Source organism: Furipterus horrens, unplaced genomic scaffold (genome assembly GCF_987537825.1).
Source record: "Furipterus horrens unplaced genomic scaffold, mFurHor1.1.pri manual_scaffold_17, whole genome shotgun sequence".
Lineage (NCBI taxonomy): Eukaryota > Metazoa > Chordata > Mammalia > Chiroptera > Furipteridae > Furipterus > Furipterus horrens.
This window is the reverse complement of record NW_028327187.1, coordinates 108,769,050-108,787,155: the sequence shown is the minus strand read 5'-3', so window position 1 is coordinate 108,787,155 and position 18,106 is coordinate 108,769,050. Positions and strand designations below refer to the sequence as shown.

General features: G+C 46.1%; 1 protein-coding gene across 1 annotated transcript in view; it reads left to right on the top strand.

The window, feature by feature from the left end:
- The window catches only part of MAP7D2 (MAP7 domain containing 2), a 95,082-nt gene that overhangs the window by 40,556 nt on the left and 36,420 nt on the right, over positions 1–18,106 (top strand). Inside the window, exons 2-5 of the mRNA XM_090265413.1 lie at positions 8,122–8,199; positions 9,276–9,439; positions 15,645–15,759; positions 16,497–16,592. Coding sequence (XP_090121539.1) covers positions 8,122–8,199; positions 9,276–9,439; positions 15,645–15,759; positions 16,497–16,592 — 453 coding nt within the window. The remainder of the gene's footprint in view (positions 1–8,121; positions 8,200–9,275; positions 9,440–15,644; positions 15,760–16,496; positions 16,593–18,106) is intronic.

Here is an 18,106-nt window from a genome sequence, read left to right as displayed (position 1 = left end):
GGGGAGGGGGAAATGGGGAAATGGTTCAGGGACCAAGAAGCATAGTTGTTTGGTACAAAATAAGGGGAAGTTAAGAATAATATAGGGAAGGGTGAAGCCAAAGAACTTCTATGCACGACCCATGGACATGAACTAAGGGGGTGGGATTGCTGGAGGGAAGGGGGGTACTGGCAGAGGGGAGCAAAGAGGAAAAAATTGGAACTGCTGTAACAACATAATAAAATATACTTTAAAAAAACCAAGAAACAAAAATTTTTTTAAAAAGTAACAAACGAAACAAAAAAATAAACTTATAGATACAGACAACAGAAGGGTGTTTACCAAAGGGAAGGGGGACAGTGAACTATATTGTGACAGAGGAACACTAGACTTTGGGTGGTGAGCACACAATAGAGTACAGATGTAATATTATTAAGTTATATACTTGGAATTTATATTATTTTATTAACCAATGTTACTCCAATAAATTTAATTTTTAAAATACTTTCTTAGAAGCAGATCTATCATCTGGGTATTTGAGAGGAAAAAGTAAAGCCAGTGACTTGGGGACTTGGAAGAAGGCCACAGATGGGATCAACTCCATCAAAAACTCTGGGGGTGCCATCCAGCAGCCTGGAGTCACAAGCCCTCCGGGTGCTTCTGGTGCAGCTTCAGTGGGAGGAGCAGGCTGAGGATGGTTCTCAGTCCTGCTGCTGTACTGTCACATCACATGGAGGCTTTGAAAGCACCAATACCCTGGCCATACCTGTGTCCACTAGGTCAGCTTCTGGGAGACACAGGCACCTGTAAGTTCAAAGCTCCCAAGTGATTTTGTTGTGTGGCCACAGTTCAGAACCAGTGGTCTCCCTGCGCTTAGACAGGTCATCACAGCTGCCATTGGACTTCCCATTTGATGAGACTTTTCTTTTTTCAGGACTTTGCAGTTCCATGGATGTGAGTACAACTGGGAAGGGTACTTGAAAATTCATTTAATGCAATTAACTTTTAAAAGTCGAACACAGCTGCCTTCCCCTGAAAACTTTGTTTCAATAATGGTCATTACCAGTACCATGAATAATTGAGTAATATCATCTCATTAATATTCTAGTGGGAGAGTGCCCCAGGCTAATGAAATTCATTTTCAAATTAGTTTTTAAAAATGTTTTGCTGCAGCCCAAGGACAATATACAGAAAGTTATTCCAGGCAAGAGCAAATCAGTGAAGTATGAAATTTTATGCTGTTCTGTTAATATAGAATAGCCTTTAGCAGCTCAGGATCCCTGCTTCATTCTCATTTCCTGTAGGGATGAACTGCCCAGGAAAGGGCCTCCATTTCGAGGATGCACATCACCTCAGTTCTGTTGTCCTGGGAAGTAAGACTGTATCAAGAATGGAGCAGGGGTGCCTCCAACATGGGTGCCCCTTTTCATTCTGGGTAGAACACCTCTTCTGTTTCCTCTTTTTTGTTGCTCCTGCTCCCTCTTTGTCTTTGAATCCCTCTCAGGGCTTCACACTTGGGCCAGACTTTTTAAAAATTAAACTTTCTATGTTAAAGCCACTCTTGATTCATATACAGTTATAAGCAGCAGTACAGAGAGACCCCATGTAACCTTTACCTGGTGTTCCCCACTGGCGCCAATCTGCATCACTGTAGTGCCCTGTTACAGCCAGGGTGCTAACACTGGTGCAGTCCAGGTAGAGAATGTTTCCATCACCCTGAGGACCCTTCATGATGCCCTTGTATAGGCCTTCTCCCTGCCCCCTGGCAAGCACTGTTCTCCATCTGTTCCCATGGGGTTCAGAGATAAAACTTGGAGTCTGGGAATGTTGGCTTGACAATTTTTTAAAAAATTGAAGTGACTTTGGTATTTTTACCATGACTGCATGAATTCAAAGCCCTGGCTGGTTTAGCTCAGTGGATTGAGCGTCGGCCTGCGAGCTAAGTGTCGCTGGTTCGATCTTCCAGTCAGGGTACATCAGAGAAGGAAAACTCTGACTCCAAAAAACCTCCGCTGCCTTGCGGCATACCTCTTCAGGGGAAAGGCTAGGGGAGTAAACCCCGACAGAAAATCCGGAGCCGGAGTCCCTAAGGCGGTTTGACGTTGTAGTCAACACCGGCAACTCCTGCGGCGCACCTGAAACCAAGCTGTATCGACTCCGTCTTTCCCTTGGACCCTTCAGCTGCGAAGAGAGGGGGGGTCTGCTGCATGGGCAACAGCAGACCCTCCATATTACCCTGCCCAGGCTCTGTAGCTTCAGCGTCATCGCAAGATGTCGATTCAACACGGGAGGAGACAGATACCGTGTCACTCCCGAGTCGGACTGCACAGCCATTCTCGGCGGTGCAGATAGACTCTTGGGAAGCTACACCATCGTCTCTCGAGACGGACGGCTGCCGACGACGACGACGACGACGATGAATTCAGAATCCCACTAACAGTGCACAAGGGTTCCGTTTTCTCCACATCGTCTCCAACACTCCCTGTCTTTTTCATCACAGCCATTCTGACAGGTGTGAAGTGATATCTCGCTGTAGTTTTATGATTTGCATTTCCCTGATGGTTAGTGATGTGGAGCATCTTTTCATATACCTGCTGGCCATCCGTACATTTTCCTTGGAAAAATGTCTATTCAGATCCTCTGCCCATTTTTTAATCAGATTTGGTTTTTTGCTGTTGAACTGAGTTCTTTGTAATTTTGGGTTTTAACCCCTTATCGAAGATATCATTTGCAAACATTTTCTTGTGGGCAACCGCTCCTTGTGGTTTAGAGAACTGTAGCCCCGGCCTGAGCATGACTGCTGCTGACATCCCAGCCATTCCTGTCTTTAAGTCTCAACATAAGGCTGTGTGTGGAACATGACTGACAATCACTCAGAGGGTTGCCATGGGAATTAGATTTGAAAAATGCTTATTATGCTTTAGAACTTGCTCTGCTTTCTTTATCTGTAGTATAACATAAACAGTCTCTAGATCTGCCAGTGTGGCGTCAAGATGTTTGATAGACCCTGATGCAGACTGGTCACTGTGCCCCCTGTACTAGTACATGTAATCTGTTACTATCAACTGTAACCCTAACGCCTCCAAACTATTGATGATTCATGAATCTTGACCTTGTATCTCTCATGTGTATCCTCCTCAATAAAAGGCATGAGGGAAGAAGGTCTAATCGCTGTCCTCCTCTAGAGAGAGCAGTGACCTTCCTTCCCCCAGACATAATAAAGTGTCCTGGGTAAAAGTTATTTCATCGGACATAATAAAGCGTCCTGGGTAAGAGTTTGTTCCTCCAGGGTCATGAAGACTCTGCTGGACAGAGCAGCTTCCAACCGAGCCTAGGGTGTGTGTGGCACATCCACCTAGTTTTCTCCCATTTGGTTGGTTGCCTTTTTGTTTTGTTGATGGATTCCTTTGCTGGGCAGAAGCTTTTAGTTTGATGTAGTCCCACTTGTTTGTTTTTGTGTTTGTCTCCCTTGTCATCGGAGTGCTTGACAAGCCTTTGAATCAGGAGAGACAGATGCTGTGTGGAAGGACGAGGTCCTACCCCAGCCTTACTGACTTAGCAAAACTCAACCCTGATTTGACTCCAAGGGCTTCCTTACACATATGTCCAAGAGCAGCTAAACATGAAGGGAGAGAATACAGGACTGAGCCTCCAGGCCACTCATTCAGTGCTGTCTAGTCCGGGAGCAACCAGCCTCATGCAGCTAGTGAGTGCCTGAAATGTGCCCAGTGTGACTGAGGAACTGACCTTTTAATTGCATTTAATTTGGGTTGTATTAAATTTAAATAGCCTCATGTGGCTCATATGATAGCACAGACACTCCAGGTTTACCCATGTTGGGCTATTTGAGTCACTTTACCCTCCTCACTGGGACAAGACAGAATGGCTTGCCACAGCTGTTCCCAGGGTTCTCTGGCTACTCTCCCCACCCAGGATCATCAGCCTCTCTAAAACATCCTTGAGCAAGCATTTCCAAACCATCAGTTTAAAAGAAAACAAACAATTTGCCTGGGCGCAGCGGCCACATGTGTGTCCAGCTGGCCAGAGCTTGGCTCACAGTAGTACTTATTGGTACTGCTCTAATGAGTTAGACTTGCACTTCTCTCCACATTTGCAGGCTGATTTCTGGGACAAGGATGGGGTTTGTTGCCTGCCTTGGATACTGGGTCACAGCTTTCATTCATGGCACTAAGATCAAGCTGTTATATTTCCTCCTTTGTTGGAGAGCCACATAGGGAAGCAGTGATTAAGAGTGTGGGTCCCGTTGGTGCAGCCACTGTGGAAAAAGAATATGGAGTTTCCTCAAAAAATTTAAAATGGACCTGCCTTTTGACCCAGCAATTCCACTAATGGAAATTTACCTAAAGAAACCCAAAACACTAATTCAGAAGAACGTAAGCACCCCTATATTCATAGCAGCACTCTATAATTGTCAAGGTATGGAAGCAGCCCAAGTGTCCATCAGTACATGCGTGGATAAAACAACTATGAGACATTTGCACAATGGAATACTACTCGGCCATAAAAAAGAAAGTTTTACCCTTTGGGACAGCGTGGATGGACCTGGAGAACATTATGTTGAGTGAAATAAGCCAGTCAGAGAAAGACAAATATCATATGATTTCACTCATATGCGGAATCTCATAAACAAACTGTTCTAACAAGCAAAATAGAGACAGACTCATAGATGGAGAGCAGGCTGACAGCTAAAGGGATGGAAGGATTGAGAGGAAAAAAAGAACTCATGGATGTGGACAACAATGTGGGGATTGTGGGGGTCAACGTGGTGGTTGGAGGTGGGAGAGCGTATAAAGGAGATAAATAGTAATGGAGAAAATACAATAACATAAAGTACTTTAAAAAAGAAAAAGAAAAAAAAAAAGAAATTAAAAAGCAAAAGTGTGGATCCTGAAATCAGGTTCTTGCATTGGAATCAGGCTTCTCCACTCCTAACGGTGTGACCTCACACAACTTAATTAACCTCTCTGTGCCTCCCTTTCTGCACCTATCAGATGAGGATCATGATAGTAATCCAGGCAGTGCACTGGTTGCCTAGCAACTGCTCTATTATGATGAAACAGATGCTGGTGGCTGGGCTATATAATGGAGACTGTGGCAAGGGAATGATTTGAAGGCGTCTCTCTTAAAAGTGCCACAAGGAGGCAGCCTAAAACCATGTACGTCCGTTCAATAGCCAGCACTCTCTCTGAGACACCTCCAGGTAGGTAATGTGGCTAGTTTCAAATGTGCGTGGCCCTTTTCCCTCGGGGTTTTTTTTTTTTTTTTTTTTCCTTCTGCTTAAAGAGCACTTTCAGTGGTTCTTAGGCTCTACTTTAGATATGGAGCAGGCCCATGGACACCTGGAGGGTGACGTGCACAATACAGAGAGAATGTTTTTCTTGGGAGGACACACACATCTGTACAGGGTTCCTAGACTTTTGGGTTTTTTTTTTAAAGATTTTGTTTGTTTATTTTTAGAGAGAGGGCAAGGGAGGGAGAAAGGGAGAGAAACATCACTGTGTAGTTGCCTCTCACACACCCCCCAACTGGGAATCTGGCCCACAACCCAGGCGTGTGCCCTGACTGGGAACTGAACCAGCGATCTTTTGATTCAGAGGCCAGCACTCAAATCCACTGTGCCATACCAGCCAGGGCTAGAATGTATTCTTAGTAATCAACTTGTTGTGTAGAGGCGAGAACCTGAAACTATTTAGAGAAGAGAGATACCTGATTTTATCTCTCTGCTCCTCTTCCATCAACTACATGCCTGCCTTCAAGCACTGTGTGTACCTTGGGGCCATTGTGGGGCAGGGAATATGGCCTGAGCTGGATGACTCAGATGTGTAAACCACCTCTGTAGCTTCTCTCGCCCTGGGGAGACCAGGTTAGAGGAGAACACTACAACCAAGCAGGATGAAATTAGGCTTCCTCCATCGTGGGGGAGCACAGAGCACCCTGGGGTCTGGGGAACCTGTGGAGTCTTGAAGGTGGGTGGGGTTTAAACAGGCAGTGCGGTGGGAGAAGGGGTAGTTTCAGATGGAAGGGGTGTGGGAGAAAGGGGCAATGCTGAGGTCAAGGTGGGAAGAGAGTCTGGGGTTCTATTGTAGGGGGCCAGCAGTGATAAGCTGAGAAGTTGGGCCTTGAAATTCTTTTATTGGGGTGGGCTTGAAATTCTTTTTTAAAAAAAATATTTTGTCTATTTATTTTCATAGAAGGGGAAGGGAGGGAGAGAGAGAGGGAGAGAAATGTCAGTGTGTGGTTGCCTCTCATATGCCCCCAACTGGGGACCTGGCCTGCAACCCAGGCATGTGCCCTGACTGGAGTCAAGCCAGTGACTTTTTGGGTTACAAGCCAGTACTCAATCCACTGAGCCACACCAGCCAGGGCTTGAAATTCTTGATGGCATCCATGTTGTTGGTAGCATTGTAATGACTAAGAGTTGACTAAAACCATGGAGTGGTACTTGTCCAGGGTTGATTTTCCAGTGCTTATCTCTTGGGCATCAATTTCCCCTATCTGTGATCCAGGCTACAAAAGCAGATGCTGGTAGGGAATTGTGGCAATCTAGTGTTTATCTCGTCTGTCCCTGTCCTTGTTACCACGCCTACCCTGAAGTCCAGGCCTGTAGGTCCCTCCTAGACTGTGCAGGGACCTTCATGGGAGGGACCAGGCACAGGTAACCATGGTAACGGGCACTGTGAAATCAGTGTGTGATGTTACCCTAGAGGACGGGTCAGGAGCTCAGAAGATGATGGCCGTGCTAACACTGAAACCAGTTGCTCCTGAATGTTGTGCTGGAATATTATATAAATAATAGTTATGAATGACTGATAGTGACCTAGTTATTTCCCATCCTACAAGGACAGTGAAGGTCACTTCCTTGTTGAGTTAGAAGGCCCTTAAGGGTCCTGTAGAAGATGGGTAAAATGGCTGACAGTGAGGAGCTCCGGGATGCTCCCCTGACGTTTGGGGAGGGGCCTGCATTTATTCCATTTTATTTGTTGTAGATATTTAAGTGACAAACAGAACAGGAGTATACTGCTTCCTTTTGATTCTAAAATACTAAGATTGACATTGGAGCAAAGTTAGCAGAACCAAAATCAGTGTTGAGTGTTGGACTTCTCATTGTTCACCTGAGGAGCTTGTGTATGTCCCGCAGTCATTGGCCACCTACTGACACTAGAATGTTCCCTTGGTGTAATAATCATGTCCACTTTCCTGCTTCTCCCGTCCCCTGGGAGCCAGGCTCAGGGAGCCCTGGTGGGTTTTCTGCACACTGCCAGGGCTCCCTGTCACTATTACACATTCTGATCCCTGCAGGGCCAGGCCCGGTGTACTGCTGAGGCATAGAAAGTAAACCGGGGACATGGTTTCAGACACGACCCCAGAAGGGAAGAGTGCCAAGAGCTAGTATATAAACATCCCCCAAAACAAGATTGTACTGATCTTGAATGCTTAGAAAGGGGAGGGGTGGCTCCATGTATTCTGGGAACCTGACCAGTTCCCAGGGGCCAAGGACCCACCAGGTGTTTCTTGTCATGCAGAGAGGAATTAATATAATTATTGGTAGTAAAATCTATATAAGCCGGGAGCAGGGATCGGTCCTCTGAAGCCTCACCCGTGGAGTAGACGAACTGCCTGGGACCCCTAGTGTTCCCACCGAGGCTCCAGAGGACTGCCACCCTAGGGCTTCCTGGCATGTTGCTCTATGACTTCAGATGCTGATAGCTCCATTGGTGATGTAGTGTCCCTGAAATTCCTCTCTGCCTTTCCCCGTATCTTCCTCTTGATTTATACTCTTCTCCCAATAAAGCATTTTTTTTCCTTATCACCATCCAGAGTGCCTGTGCTTTCGTTTTCGAATCCCTTTCAGTAGTGCTGCTCACTACACTGGGGACAGAAGACCAGGGAAAGGCCTGATTTCCGGGGGGGGGGGGGGCTGGTGTTGGTGGGTGAGTGTGGCAGCCATGTGGGGGGCAGGCCATGTAGGGGGCCAGTGATGGATCGGGCCTCCGAGGACGAAGCGATGGCGATGGGTGATGTATACACGTGGCCAGACCCGAGCGTGAGCCCAGCAGCCCCTGGCATTGAGCAGGTAAGGAAAGAGTGAAGAAATGTTTCATCGTGTTTTCTTTCTCGTAGCCACAGAAGCGATTTTAAGATGCCAAGAGAGACAAAGGCTGGCTAAAGAGAGACGGGAAGAAAGGCAAAAATGTATTGGTAAGTTGTGCACTTTGGCAGTTTAGGGGCAAGAAAGTGGAGATATGGCGGTGTCTTTTCTCAAGAGCCTTAGAAATCTGTGACTGAATTGGAAGAGAACTAAGACAGTTGTTAGATGAACGTGATGAATTGGGGGTGAACCCACACTGCACCTGGCAAGTTCACAGTCCTGTAATTTCCCCGAACAGTTCCTTTACTCGCCTAACAAACATGGAACGTGCGCTGTGCTCGTGGCTGTAGATAGCATGCAGAACGAGAGCCAGAGAAGCAGTTGCTACCCCTGCCCCTCAGGTGCCCACTGTGTGCATTTACTCAGGCATCTAGGAGGGCCAGTTGGGACATTTATCTGTGCTAAGTGAGGAACCCAGTTGAGAAAAGCTGTCTTACCTCTTGCAGTATTTAGATGGATAAGAGGGCATGTCCCCCCAGGGTGCTCTGAAGTAGGTAGATGGTGATTTTCCCCCTGAATTGGAACAAATGAGGAACTTTCAAGTTCTCCCTGACTGCCTCCTGCTGGTCAGCTCAGGCACTGCACCCTCCAGGGAACCCTTCCCTTACTCTGGGCCAGCTGGAGTTAAGGCCCTTTTATTCATTGTTTTGTGGGGAAAGCCAGTCTTATTCATGTGTTTACCCCCTTGCCTAGCTTGGTGACTAGTGCGACATACGTGCACAGTTAACGTGTTTTGAATGAACAGACCCTTACAACTCTCATTTCTCAACCAGTGTATGGCTTTCCCAGCACAAGACGGACTAGGGGATAACGATGATAGCCGTAGCTACCATATGTAGGGGCACTTGCTGTACACTTCCCATGTAATGTCTCATTTGAACTTCACAACACCATGACTGTCTCCATGTCACAGAGGAGGAAACCAACGAGATTTTGTGGTTAGTGTGCCCAGGGTCACCCAGCTAGTGACAGAGGTGCCAAAACCCCTCATCTCAGTCACTGTAACCTGAGCTCCCACTGGGCTCTTTTTTTTGGTCTCACTCTTGCTTTTGCGTTTTTGATCTTAATGCAAACAGTGTAAAGTGCTCTGGTAATGCCACCTCTCTTCCATTTTTCTTCCCCCCAGCTGCCCGGGAGCAGCAGTTGCTTGAGAAACAGAAAAGAGCCAAGCTCCAGTATGAAAAACAAATGGAGGAACGATGGCGGAGACTGGAGGAGCAGCGGTACCGGGAGGACCAGAAGAGGGCTGCTGTAGAAGAGAAGAGAAAGCAGAAGCTCCGGGAGGATGGGGTAAGGTCCTGGGACCCCTCAGGGCACCTGTGTGTCCTGCCCAGTTCTGTGGTACAAGAGTGATCCGCTCCCAAGCTGTCTCCTGGGTGGTCTACCAGGCCTTTTTTCAGCAGCATGACACTGTACACTGGAAGCAGCACTAGACTAGGAACAGAGACTTTATCTATTCAACTCAGCTTTTCATTTGCTGTGTGACCTTGGACAAGCCACTTGGTCTCTCTGGGCCAGTGAGTGGGTTGGGTTTGGCAGTCTCCAAGGCCTCATCCAGGCCTAACCATCTCTGACTCTAGGACTCAGAGGGGATTGTGGATAGAGGCTGGGTGTTGTAGACCTGAGGGTTATGCTGGGGTTCTGAGCTGCAGGGCAGACATGAGGCTCAAGGAAGGGCTGTGAGGATGGAAGAGAACTTGATTCTATTATTATGCACTGTTGGAAAATCAAATGGTCTACCTTCAAATCAAAGATGCTAGTATATTTAAATTTTAATGCAGTTCCTTGCTTTAATCATCCTTTCTCTCCAGTTACCTTTTAAAAAAGAAATGGAATACTTCTATAATTACCCCTACAGAGTCTTTTATTACTAAACTTTGAAAATGTATTTAGAAAGCATATTTGGGGTATAGATTTTCTTAGCAAGTATATTTTAAGTGTGTAGTCATAGCCTTGTATCAGCTGATGATCATTTTTTATTCATAAGGTATAATGACTCATCATTTAGTATGGACAACATAGAGGTTTGTTAATTGCCAACACTACAAAATACAGAAGTGTTTCCATAAATTCAGTATTTTTTAAATCCCTAAATTGTTTATCGTGATATATCTTTACCCCTTCCCTTTTTTAAAACTTAAAAACCATGAACATGTGCACACACATGCAATTACATTCATCTTTGCCCACAAAGCACTCCTTTACATGGTGATTTCTTTGTTCCTCTTAGCAAATGAAGATCTAAGCACAAGGGTCTTAGCCACGGGTCGCTGTTGCTGGCTGCAGCCTAGTTGCTGGCTTCTTCTGCCCCCAGTGCAAATCCCGCCTCTACCACTAAGCAGCTGGTAGCCAGGGGCAACTTGCCAAGCCCCTCATAACCTTCTAACTCAGTCTCCTCCACCCAAAACAGAAGCGATCACAGGAATTAAAGGAGGTGACTTTTTGAAAGTGCGCAGCAAAGCACCTAGCACAGAGTAGTGCTCAGAAATGTTTGATTCCCTGCAGTGACTTAGCTGACCTTGGCCAAAGCAAGGTCAGGAGGGAGCTACCCAGAAAAGATGGCGCAAAGTCTATAGACTTAAAAAAAAAAAAAAAAAAAAAAAAAAAGGCATGGTGTGTGAGGCCACTTCAGTGACCTGGGACAGATCTCTCCTTTCCCGGCCTGTGCGTATGTGTCGTGAGTCCCTGAAGCAAGTGTGTTAACTCCTGCTTCCATGAAGGCGCACTGGGCAGTCACTGGAAACACTTTCTGAGCCTGTGACACACCTACAGTGTCACAGGGTTCCACCTTTGAGGCACTCCCTGTCTGTACTATTTCTCATTAAACGGTAGTGCTGGAAGCATTTTAAATCAAGCTCTCAGACTCCCGCTCTTGCAGATGAGGGAGTGCCGTGACACCTGGTTGGTTCTGATGCAGCCGAATCTTTAGTGGTTGCACATCTGGCTAATTTTTTTTTTGCTTTGTGTGCACCCTTTCATCCCTAATGTGGTGATGGTGAGGAACGAGGGATGCTGCCTGGCCCTCGTCAGCATAAACACAAGCTGAGCTCTCTTCCCTCTTCTCCCCAGTCACTCAGGGAAGGGGTGAGAGCTGGGCCTCCTGCAGTTCTGTAACAACGTAGCAATGCTGGGAAGCCGAAGCCTCCCTCTGCCACCTGCTCCCACCCTCTGGACCCTGGGAGAGCCTAGTGGAGCCTAGGGACTTGCACACGCAGGCTGGCCCGCTAACCACGTTGGCTTCGGCTCTGCCTGCGCAGCGGCCTGTTTGGCATCCTTGTGGGCAATCTAGGTGGCAGAAATGAAGAGTGACAAAAAGAACTGAAATCTGCCACAGCCGTTTGGCCCCACCGCTCACTGGAGATGTGTGGGAGGGCTGCTGCCTCCTTCGCACAGGGCTGTGGCAGATTTCAGTTCTTTTTGTCGCTCTCTTTCTGCCACCCAGGGAGAAGCCTCTGCAGGGGTTCATTCCACTGCAGCTCATTTTGCTTTTCTAGCTTATTGGAAAGTGTTTGGGTTGCCCACCAAGCCCTGCTTCTGTGGGTCTGATACTAGGAGCTCAGAAAAGGCCCACTGACTCCCCCCCACCCCCCAGCCCTGTCCTGGTGCCACGTCCGGAGGGTAGCCATGCCATTGCTCTTGGTAACTTTTCACATCTGTATGGGTGACCACCAGACTCTGCCAGGAGGCCTCCTGTCTGCCAGCAGAGAAGTGCGCACCACAGACAGCCTAGCTCCTGGGGATTTGAGGGCTGGGAAGGCTGGAGGCTGGTCAGACCTCTCCTGGAGAAGGGGCGGCCCAGTGTCCACTGGAGGCTGCCTTTTCCTCAAGGTGAGTTTCTCTAACCCTCTCATACCCCAAGAATGAAGCTTCTGGAACAAGCCCTTGTCACCTACCTGGTTTAGGGCTGACAACACAGTGTGGTCACCCAGTTCTCCACTTGTGGAGGAAGGCTTCCTGACTAGAGGCCCTGGAAAATGGGAGCGGGCAAAGCCAGCTCTATGTTTCTCATGCTGCACACATAACAAGGAAAGGCCTCTTTCAAAAAGTAGCTGCGTCTCTGTAAGTTATTTTGACACATCACAACTGCTCATACTGTCGTTGATTGATATATATATAACAAAACCCACCAAGCTGTGTATAAAAATGACAAATTTCTGAACTCAGCCTAAACAAAAACTTCACTAAGCTGAGGGCTGGCCTCTCTCACAGGCATTGGCTTGTGTGGGGCCATGGTGACTCCATGGCCTCTGGTCAGAGGTGAACGTCTGTTTGTAGAGAGCCAAGACCCTCTACGGAGCTCTGTTGAGGACCACTTGGGGGCTTGTCCCACACTGTCATCAGAAGACGTGTAGTAAGGACATTGGAAAAGGCATAGCCAGCCCTCCTCTCCTACCAGGGCTGGCTGGCTGGGTAGCAATGCCCAGGCCGGGCCCTGCTGGAATCCTTTTATACTGCTAGGCCAACCCAGTGGGTCACCCTGGTTGTGATTTTCTTCTGAGTTCATCCAGGCAGATTGAGAGCTCAAGGGGTCCAGGGTGAGGCCTCCTTATTTCTTCCTTCTTCTACTAAGGCCCACCCAATAGGGGACATTCTAGGGACAAGAATATGCCTTGCCTTTTCCTCATCCTCTATTGATTGGCACGAGAACCAGAGCTTGGCAAGAATTGAAGTATGCGGCATGCGACTCAAATATTTATCAATACTGCTCTTCTGATGTGACTGAACTTTCTCAAATGCTCTCTCCTGCTCAGCCTTTCCTCTCACCAGTGCCTCTGGAAGTGTAGCCCCAGGACCAGCAGCACCAACATTGCCTGAGACTTTGTCATAAATGCAAATTCTCAGCAGGTTCCACCCCAAACCTGCAGAATCAGAAACTCTGGGGCCGCGGCCCAGCAATGGTGTTCTAACAACAAGGGACTCCGATGCAGGCTCACTCTAGTTTGAGAACCACTGCTCAAACTGCCCTGCCAATAATCCTTTTCAGATTCCATTTGGGTTAGCATTGGCTCAGCATTTACTATGCTATTGATAGTTATTACCCTCTAGACTTAAGTGATCTGCTGATATAGGTAATATCCCCATTTTATAGATGAGGAAACTGATGCCCAAGGATAAACAGTTAACTCAAGGTGACAGAACTAAAAACTGGCAGGCACAGGTGTCATTTCAATCCATATCTCCTAACTCCAATTCTAGGATTCTTTCCATTTTGTCACATGAAGGAACAGAAAGATACTGACCTATGTAAACTAACCTCTAAGAAAGGGGAAATGAACCAGTTTTGTTTTGATGTTTGAATCACCCTGTTCGGACAATGTTGGGTTCTATAAATCCCCTTACCATAGAGCTTGTTTACTCCCTATTTTCCATCATATCTCCAAAAGTGGGTGACAAAGTGATTGTGCCTTCTCTCGGGGATGGCTTCATTTTCATAAGCCTACTGATGGTTCAAAGAAATGAATCTTTAATGGTGGAATTTGGAGCCACTCAGTGGATTGGCGGTAAATGGAGAGATATTTTCTCTAAAGGTAACTGACCAGTCCGAGAATAGGTTTGGCTTTGGGTGATCGTTCCCTTCTAATTATGCCCCTAGAGAGCTGCTTGGTGGTAAGGTTGGCCCAAAGAGTCTTAGTGTTCTTTCTTCTCATTGATCCCCTAGTCGATGAGGGACTACTTTGTGAGGTCCTTCTGGCAGGTAGGAAGTCTCTTATAACTGACTCAGTACTAAATTTACTCTCAGGTGCAGGGTTCAACACTTAAATTAGATCATTGGTTAAAATTCTTTATGTAAAATTTATATAATGAAATACCATTCAGCCCAGTCTTGAACCATCAAATAGTCAAGATACTCAAGTCCCCCAATGCCGCTAGCGTTCCTCAGACAGACCCCTGGGCTTGGCTGTCAGAATTTAATGGGCCAGGGTTGCAAGGACAGGGCTCTGCCAGGAAATGTATAGTCATTATTGTAGAGTCTCAGCCAAAAACTAGAGCAAATTCGAATCTGAGATTCATATGAGGAAAAATAAAATGCCCTTTCTATTCTCAGGTCCCTGGAGAGGCCATCTCTTAGCTAAGGGTCATCTCGAGAGAAATTATGTGGAGGAGGCCAAGATGTGGGGACTACTGAACTCTGGTGTAGTCAAAGGATAGTTCCAGGCACCTCCTAGGTGACTTTTCTGTGTTTCTAGTGAGTGAAATAAGGAAGCCTTTCCCGGATCCTTAAGTCATGGTTACTTAGTTGGTGCTGCCCTAAATTAATTTGGCTTGCTCTTTAAAGCCAGGAGCAAAAAATATCTTTTTAAAGCCCTGGCTGCTGTGACTCAGTGGATTGAGCATCTGCCTGCGAGCCAAGTGTCGCTGGTTCGATTCCCAGTCAGGGCACATGACTAGGTTGCACGTCAGGTCCCCAGTTGGGGGCACGAGTGAGAGGCAACCACACAGTGATGTTTCTCTCCCTCCCTTTCTCCTTTCCCCTCTCTCTAAAAGTAAAATAAATAAATAAACAAACAAACAAATAAATTTAAATAAATATATACATCTTTTTATTTTGGAGTCGGGCCAGGATTAGCGCAGTTCCTGGAGCACCTCAAAGTGGGTTTTATGAGGGTGAAAGGGTGTCAGCATAACCGTTTGCCTTGCTTTGGCCTTCTTCCTGGGGAGGCAGCGAGAGCGGCTGGTATTTGCAGTGTCATTGGGGTGGTGTAGAATTGGAACGCCAGTGCCAAGGAGATACTTGCCCGCAGTCGGGCCCAACTTATGAAAGTGACAGTTGCGTTAATACAGGAGAGTGCTATTGACAAATGCTCTGTTAAGAAGGGAGTCTGCTTATTTTTCTCTTCTGGCTAAAAACTGTTTAGTTCTTTCTTCCCATCCTGCCATCTAAATCTGAAAATGCATAGATACTTCATTCTGTAGCCAGAAGGTTCCCTACTCTTGTCTCTTAAATTTTGAAATATGTAGCATTATCCCCCCAAAACTACACAGCAGGAAAGTGTTAAATATAGAAAACAATTGATCCCTCTTTAGAAATTATAAAATGAGAACGAGGCTTTGCAAAATAAATCTCACAGTCATGTAACACCCCAAAAATTTAGGTTTAAGGCTATAAAATTCAGACTATATTTTAATATAAATGTTCTCAAATAAGAGTGTTTTATGTATTTCAAGTAAAGAGCATTTGGTTGGTTCTAGAGCACAGTTCCAGTTCTCCTACTACATGGTGCTACCAGGGACTTGAAATAGGCCTGAAAGAGTTAATACTTGTGTAGCATTATTCTTAAACAAATCAAGGCCTTGACTGCTGCAGCCTCTCCCAGAGATGAGCTGTTGGGGCTGGGATCTCAGCAGCCGCCTTGTTTACTCTCCAGCCATTGAGAAGCTTCTGGTGTGGCTGAGAGCATGGGTTTTGGATGCTGAGCACAGAGCCCCACTTGGTGACTCACCCCAGCACTGAAGCTGGTGTGTTGATTTTGCTTTCTCTTGTGCCACCTGGCAGGAGCGGCTGGAGGCAATGCTGCGCAAGTCCATGGAGCGCTCCCAGCAGCTGCAGTTGAAGAAGCGGTCAGGCTGGGGAGTAACATCACAGGCCTGGGGGTCTGGAGGACGTGATGGTGAGTTTAGAGCTCTCCCTGCATTGCAGGACCCCAGGGCAGGCTGCAGATCCTGAGCTCAGCCTGCACTGTACCTTTCAGGTACAGTGTTTCAAACTGCCAAGCTTCCTGTGCATGCATCTGGTGAAGGGGGTATGTGCATTCTTTTTGCTAGCAAACAGCAGTCAACACAATTACTGGGCTGCAGAGGTAAAGCAAAAGAAAAGCAAAGAAAAACAGAATGTACTCTGGTAAACCGGATGCACCTGGCATACCCTGGGGCAATCTGATTCCAGGGAAGGTCAATGGCAGTAGGCTAAGTGGACGCTTCAGCACTGAGCAGCAGGCACCTTTCTAAAAAGGGAGCTAGAGGTTTTTCATCCTCGTTATTAATTTCTGTTGCTCTTTCAATTTTGTTTCAAGATGACTTATTTATTTCATTATCTGGGTCACACTCATTTTTAATTTTCAAGTCTTTAATGTGTGGATTGCTACTAGGCTGGGTGGCTTTCTCCCTTTAGTGTCCTACTTCCTGTCATTCTATTACGTAGGAGCTGTACACTGACTGTGAAAGCAAATGGGTTTACATTTGTATTGTGCATTTAACCTTTTATCAGTGAATATACTCTGTATTTTCTGTTTTTGAGAAGTCAACCCGTTTCAGTGACTTTTTCTAATTTCCTAAGTAGAATTATAAGTCAACCAGAAATCAGGACTTTTTCTTTTACCTCTCTTTGCTCTGATGTTTTGCTGTGTAGGTGAATCAGAAAATACTCCACCCCCTGCTCTAGGTTTAGCAGCCAGCACCCTCCCTCCTGGCCCAGGGACCGCCGCTTCCACCGAGTCCACCAATGGTATATCTGAGCATCACTGTGCCGTGGCATTTGTGATGACTATTCTGATCACCCTCCTCCATCACCGTGTCTGTCTCAAGCACTTTTACAATTGCTTTCTTGGTCTGACCCCTTAGAATTTTTTTTTTTTCTAGCGATGTGAATGACATGCTCATATTTCTTTGTTCCTGTCATCGCGGAGCTGTGCATGCCTTATATCCCAGTGCCCTGGAGACATTTCATCCTTAGCTCACTAATTTCTGCCTTGAAAATCTTGTCAATGTTTGACTTTTGTGCATTCAGATCTTTCACACTCTCATTAGTCATCAGTTTGGGCATTAAGTAGTGTTGTGTTTGAGTCACTTCTGCTTAAACACAGAGTTCTTGGTGTTAATGGCATGGGATGGTTCCTGGAGAGGTGTTTAAGAGGGAGTGGTGGGGGAGTTTATCAGTACTAACACTGGGGATCCAAACAAGGAGATCAGTTGGCTTTGTTCTTGATTTCACCTCTCTGATAGGCCCTCTGCTTTGGATATAGGCCTGGGAACTAGCAAAACTTTAGAAATTCAGCCCATCTTTGGCTGGCAAAGAAAAAATGAGGTAAAAGGGATGCGCTATTTACCACCAACATAGGTCACTTTATAGCAGTAGGAATAAATATCCTTGCTTTCCAGCATTCCTTTGACAAAGGTAGTATTTATTGGTGTTAGTAGCAGAGGCTTTGCTGCATGTGCCGAGTGAACTGTGGTGTGGGCACTGGCGTTCCACTGACAGAGAATTGGTCATTATTGCCCCTTGGGAATCACAGTCAGGCCCAGGCCAGGGTGAGGCAAGTGTACTCAACCTGGGCACACAATTTAAGAGGGCACCAAAAATCTGACTATATCAAGATAATATCAAATTTCTAAAGAACAGTGCCATCCTGAGCCATATCGGAGCTTGAGGCAAAGGGGGAACTGTGTACCCCTATCTATATACATGACTTGATGTAATTTCTAATAGTGAATGTTTTTCAGAACATTAAAGTAGCTGCAGAAATACTGAAAATAATTGAAAAGTAGGTGTAGTAAAATTCACATAATTTTAAGTTTAAATATTTTATTTATACCGAAACAGAATTTATTATAGCTTTACTTTAGCTTAAGTCAATTAAAAAATTTTAACATCATCACTTGGTCAGAAGATGTCAAACATGGCAGTTCTCTCATTTGAAAGCATGAGGAGAGTAGTGGATTCTGAAAATCTTATTGGTGAGTTTACTTCGTTTCAAGCCAGGGCATACATCTTTCCTTTTGCCTTGAGATCCCATATGGCTTGGCAGGGCACTGTCTGTACCTCTACATTTGCCGTACAAATTTCATTTTAGAAGCCCCACTAAAATAACAGCTGGAAATTAAGAACAACAAACCTGGGACCACATGTTGACATCCTAACCATATACAATCATAAACATTTGAGAAAATACTCTTGTGACCCCTCTCTTGATAATAGGGAGAAACCAACGACTAAAAGTTGTTCTGCTGTAACTAGAGCTC